Source organism: Macaca nemestrina, chromosome 8 (genome assembly GCF_043159975.1).
Source record: "Macaca nemestrina isolate mMacNem1 chromosome 8, mMacNem.hap1, whole genome shotgun sequence".
Classification (NCBI taxonomy): domain Eukaryota; kingdom Metazoa; phylum Chordata; class Mammalia; order Primates; family Cercopithecidae; genus Macaca; species Macaca nemestrina.
The window spans coordinates 83,092,304-83,098,303 of NC_092132.1; the positions used below are offsets into that span (position 1 = coordinate 83,092,304).

Genomic DNA, 6,000 nt, shown 5'->3' on the forward strand with positions numbered 1-6,000 from the left:
TGTCTTCAGAATGTGGCACAGAAACCCTGTTTCTAGCCCACTGCTGCCCTCCTGGGTTCTTGGCGGTAGGTTGGTAAGAAAAGGCAAGACATCTTTGCATTTTTAATACTTCCACTCTAGACATGGAAACTGCTCAAGCCCTTAGTTTGGGCATTAAAAGCAGTCCTATTTTTATTTTTATCCTCTTTCTGAAACGTTTCTTCAGGATCTATGTTTATAATTTAAGACGGTTATCATTCCCAAGGAAGTCTGCACATCTTTGAAATTCTAGTAGGGACACACGAATAACTTCAGGATTTGCGTTAATAAAAGGGTCAAGAACATTCATTGTTTACATGCCACCTCTGTTATTATCGTGGAGAACGGAGAAGTCGAGTCAGAACTCCCCCTCCTTTTTTAACCCAAGCTTTAAGACATCAGTGATCAAGGATCATGTGAGCACGCTGCCTTTATGCACAATCCACATACTTGCCATCATTCTTGATGGATGAAAACAATAGGAAAAAATGAACACTGAACAATAAGTAGTTTAGCATATAGAAAAGGACGTTGCAGAACATCTCAGGCCATTGACCCTCTAAAAGCTGTAGGAAGCAGCTGAAAAGTGAGAGGACATGAACAAGTCTTCTATCTATAACTTCCAGAAACTGTTGTAAACTCTTCATCTCCAGAGACTATGATGAATGATGGTAATAAAAATACTGACACTTTCTTCTCTCCAAATCACATGTTTACCCCAGTATACTTTGTCATGATTTTATTTATTTAGGAAGTACCATATTAGCAGCTAACCTGCACTGGGTCCTTGCCAGGTGCCATACACCCATCTAAGTGCTTTATATGTGTTCACTCATTTAATGATGACTGCACCCTCATGGGGTGGGTGCTGTGAACATCACCATTGAAAAGATAGGGAAACAGGAGGAAGGGCTCCCCTGGCTGCTAAACCAGGAAGAGGAATGCAAAGCCAAAGAATTTGACTCTAGAGCTCCTAGATTTACATATTCCCTATGCTGCCTCTGAAACTTGGGACACAAATAGCAGTTACCCACAGGGAAGCTAACTGTTCCCTCATAAGTAGGTGTAATAATGTACATTGATCTAACATTCAGAGTTAGTATCACCCATGTGGTATGATTTTAGGAGATCAGGAGGGTCCCTTGTACCTCTCCCTTTCCCATTGCCGCCTTTACTGATAGCCTCAAATTGGAGTTTCTTCCTTGTGTAATTTAAGACCGTTGAAAAATGCATTTGTACTAAATGCATTTAAACAAGAAACAAAGATAACACAATGCTAACAAGAAGTCTAGAAATTGTGTGAAGCTACCTTTATTTCTCTCTGCAATCTCTTCTCATTTTCTAAATTGTATTACATCCTGAACTAAAAGTCTTTCTCCCTTCCTTTTTTTCCTTCCTTTCTCCATCCTTCCCTCAAATACTTCTTACTAGTTCACTTCTTAATTGCTTCTATGCAAAGGGCTGTGCTAGTTGCCTGCTCAGCAAAGGTAAATGGTATCACGCCCTCTCTTCCCCTCGAGGGCTTACAGGTGGGAAGGGAGAGCAGATGCAGGCATAACGTAGCACTCCCTCTGAAAGAGGTTAGTGCCAACTGGTTTCATTAAGTGTTCTTCCTGTGAGAGTTAGAGAAGGTTTAAAAGAGGAATTACCAGTCTCTTGGGGAGAGGAAATGAGACTAGAAAATGACAGAGCAATGGAAAGGATGGGGCCTGGACAGGAGTTTGGTGAAACCAACTGGAGTGGAAATAACCTAAGTAGAACAGCCCATCCGATATATGGCTGTTAATACTGCTTCTTGGCCGTAGAATCTCAGGGAAGCCATTTTGCTCCCCTGTGAGCCCTATTTTCCCCATACTTAAAGTGGGTATGATAAAAATGACTGCGCCAGAGGGCTAAGCCTTAGCCTTTTCCCCTTGCTTGTCTCTGTGGAGTTTACAGCCTTGATTCATGCAGGTCTCAGTCTCATGTCACATCCCATGGAGGCCTTTACTTAACAGGCCTCCTAAAGTAATACTCCAGTCACTCTATTTTTCTTCCAACTAATTGTTTGCATACTGTATGATTTCCTGTCTCCCCAACTCAAATACAAAGCTGTTTTCCCAGTGCTTATAACAGTAGTTAAATTCAATATTTGTTGCAGGAAGAACAATGATGGGTGTACATTTTTAGCATAACACTTCACACATCATGTTGAACATATATGTATACATGCACATATATAGTATGCAGTGAGTATTAAACATATGCATACACACACACACACACTCTTCTTAAAGCCATTTGAGTCTATGTGTTTGTTTTGTCTTGTTTTTGTCTTATGTCTATCTCTTCTATGCCTTTATTTCTTGGTGAAATTCCTTTTGAGAAACTTCAGTCCTATCTCCCTTAAGGGAAGAGTGAGTTGTCCAAACTAACAGATAACCTGGGGGAGACAGCACATCCAGAGGCCAGATCTACAAGTGCAGATTTCCAGATTCCCAACTTCTGGGGATTCACTTTCAAATACTGGCTGTGGGACACCAGCTTTAAGTTTCTCCTTAAATTAAGATTATTTTGAATTAAAATTACTCCTTAATTATTGCACTGTTTTTTATTTGTTTAATTGTTTGTGTAAGCCTCCCAGTTCTGCATTTTTACTGAGTCGAAGAGTTTATTGCCTGATTAAGCATTCTACCTCCATTGTGAAAAGTTCTTCAAAGTATTAGTAAATGTATGTGTTTCCTCTGATGCCTACTTAATTGTGAGAACCTCATTGGGGCCTTCATGGAGCAAGCAAATTATAATTCTCTTCATGATTCTCTTCATCACTTCATGATTATCTGACAGATATTTCAAAGCAGTATGCCAGCTCAGGTGGAGTGAAGATAAGGTTTACACTGGAGCAAAATGTAGACACACATGTATGGCAAGTTTGAAGCATGCCTGGGAAGGGCTGCAGAACATAAGTGTGCCATTGCATGGCTGTTGAGACAATCCTTCTTGTTAGAATTGGTTCACTTATTATGCGTAGCAATGGATGTATGAATGTTGGGGGCATACAAGAGGGAAAAATGATAACAGTTATATTTTTTATATTTTCTTACTCTCTAAAAATATATTTCTTGATATTTTAAGCACTTTACATATGAACATTTAAAAATGCCCCCCAGATGGCTGTTTAATTGACAGATAACAAAGAAATTGGAGATGGACATAGGTGTGGGGGTGTTTCTAAGGTCACTGGAAAGCTTGTAGAGTGGGAGAAACCAAAGAAGAAAGGATAAGAAAAGTTATTTGGTATATTTTGATTGAATAAATATTACTTATAATTAGTTCTGCAACTGGAAAGATATAGCCAAGCACTTTTTCTCCATTTCTGTTTTGTTTAAAAATAAGCCTCAATTAACATTAACTCTATCAGTGGCCTAAAAACACTGATCTGGTTATCATAATTAGTACTGTAGTGATACAGATTTAGTGTTTCTCTCTCTCTCTCTTTTTTTTTTTTTTAGATGGAGTTTCACTCTTTTTGCCCAGGCTGGAGTGCAATGATGCGATCTCAGCTCACTCCAACCTCCGCCATCCGGGTCCAAGCGGTTTCCTGCCTCAGTCTCCTGAGTAGCTGGGATCACAGGCATGCACCACCACTCCCAGCTAATTTTTGTATTTTTAGTAGAGACGGGGTTTCACCATGTTGGCCAGGCTGGTCTCAAACTCCTGACCTATGGTGATCCATCCGCCTCAGCCTCCCAAAGTGCAGGGATTACAGGGGCGAACCACTGCGCCTGGCCCATTTAGTGTTTTTTTAATGTCATTCAGTGAGCAGCCCCCACCTACACTGGCAAGTTCAAGAATTCCTCACTGCTTAATTTACTGCTGAGTATTGGCAACCACTGGGATTTCTCTATAACGTACATGCATATTGTGTACCTTCGGAGCCACATGTCAGAGTCCTCATATCAGAGATACAAACAATTCATTACAACCATTAACAACTCAGCTGCTCTCTGCTTTCAAGATTTCAGGAGCTCAGATCAGACAAGTCCTCATGGGCTAGAGCCCCAACAATTGACAGTAACAAAGTAAGAGCGAGGGTAACATGATTGAAATGAAAAGAAAACACAAATAGTCTCTGCAAATCCTGATGCCACCTTGAACGTTTTCTGTAAGCATGCATGTGTGTATTTATTAGATTACATTAAGCACTCCAAAGTACAGAGAATAATGCCCCCACTACCTTCCATTTTCAAAGAAAGGAGGCACTGCTATAACATATGCAGAGAGAGAGTATTCTATCAGATAATGTACTTTTGGAGCAGATTTTCACACACCTGTCTGGCTCAAGAATCAACCCTATATTACTGCATTATGTTTCTGTAAAAGGTTTCCAACAAGAAAGGTGAGTGAAAGGTAATGGGATCTCTGTGTATTACTTTTGCACCTTTTCTGTACATCTAGGATTATTTCTAGTTAAAAATAAGAAACAATCTTATACAAACGTGTGATGCATTTACAGTAAGCATATGAAATACTGAACAGATTGCCCATCAGAAACGTAAAACCTAACACAAAATATGTTAACTCAGGCTAATATGGAATGAACTATTTTTCGGAAACATGAGTGATAGATTTTTCTTATTTGTTCATGATGTATTAATATTCATATAAAATCACCAAATACACCAAGATACATAAATATACAATTTGTATTTTTTCATCGCTAAGACAAGCTTACATTTCAATACGAACATGACTCTACTTTTTCCTGTATATTTTTATTCAAGAAATTGAGAGGATTTTTAAAAATGATTAACTATTTGGTAAAACCAAATAGTTTCCCACTGTGTTCTCAAAGGAGAAAATTAGAAAATGAAATTGGTAGGAAGGAAAAGTGAGTAAGTAGTTGTTAAAAGTACTGTGATGAGACAGGTGGCTGACAAGATGACTGAATAGGAACAGCTCCGGTCTGCAGCTCCCAGAGAGATCAACATAGATTTCTGCATTTCCAACTGAGGTACCCGACTCATCTCACTGGGACTGGTTAGACAGTGGGTGCAGCTCATGGAAGGCCATCCGAAGCAGGGTGGGACATCTCCTCACCTGAGAAGCTCAAGGGTGGGGGAACTTCCTCCCCGAGCCAAGAGAAGCTATGAGGGACTGTGCCCTGAGGAGCAGTGCACCCTGGCCCAGATAGTATGCTTTTCTGATGGTTTTCACAACCAGCAGATGAGGAGATTCCCTTAGGTGCCTACGCCACCAGGACCCTGGGCTTCAAGCAGAAAACTGAGTGGCCCTTTGGGCAGACATGCAGCTAGCTGCAGGAGTTTTGGTTTTTTTTTGTTTTTTGTTTTTTTTCCATATCCCAGTGGCGCGTGGAATACCAACAAGAGAGAACCATTCACTCTACAGAAAAGGGGGCTGAAGCTGGGGAGCCAAGTGGTCCAGCTCAGCGGATCCCACCTCCATGGAGCCCAGCAAGCTAAGAACCACTGACTTCAAATTCTGGCTGCCATCACAGCAGTCTGAAGTCCACCTAGGACTCTGGAGTTTGGTGAGGGGAGGGGCGTCCACCATTACTGAGGCTTGAATAGATGATTTTTCCTTCACAGTATAAACAAAGCCCCCGGGAAGTTCGAACTGGATGGAGCCCAACTCAGCTGCTGTAGCCAGACTGCCTCTCTAGATTCCTCATTTCTAGGCAGGGCATCTCTGAAAGAAGGGCAGCAGCCCCAGTCAGGGGCTTATAGATAAAACTCCCATCTCCCTGGAACACAGCACCTGGGGGAAGGGACAACTGTGGGCACAGCTTCAGCGGACTTAAACATTCCTGCCTGCCAGCTCTGAAAAGAGCACTGGATCTCCCAGCACAGTGCTCAAGCTCTGCTAAGGGATAGAGTGCCTTCTCAAGTGGGTCCCTGACCCTATGCCTCCTGACTGGGAGACACCTCCCAGCAGGGTTCAACAAATAGTTTATACAGGAGAGCTCCAGCTGGCCTCTGGCAA

General features: G+C 41.5%; 1 protein-coding gene across 1 annotated transcript in view; it reads right to left on the reverse strand.

Moving 5' to 3' along the window:
• LOC139355597 (gametogenetin-like) overlaps positions 1-5,571 on the reverse strand; it is a 197,591-nt gene extending 192,020 nt beyond the window's left edge. The window contains exon 1 of the mRNA XM_071067432.1: positions 5,458-5,571. Within this exon, the coding sequence (XP_070923533.1) occupies positions 5,458-5,571 (114 nt within the window). The remainder of the gene's footprint in view (positions 1-5,457) is intronic.
• Between the last annotated feature and the right edge of the window lie 429 nt (positions 5,572-6,000).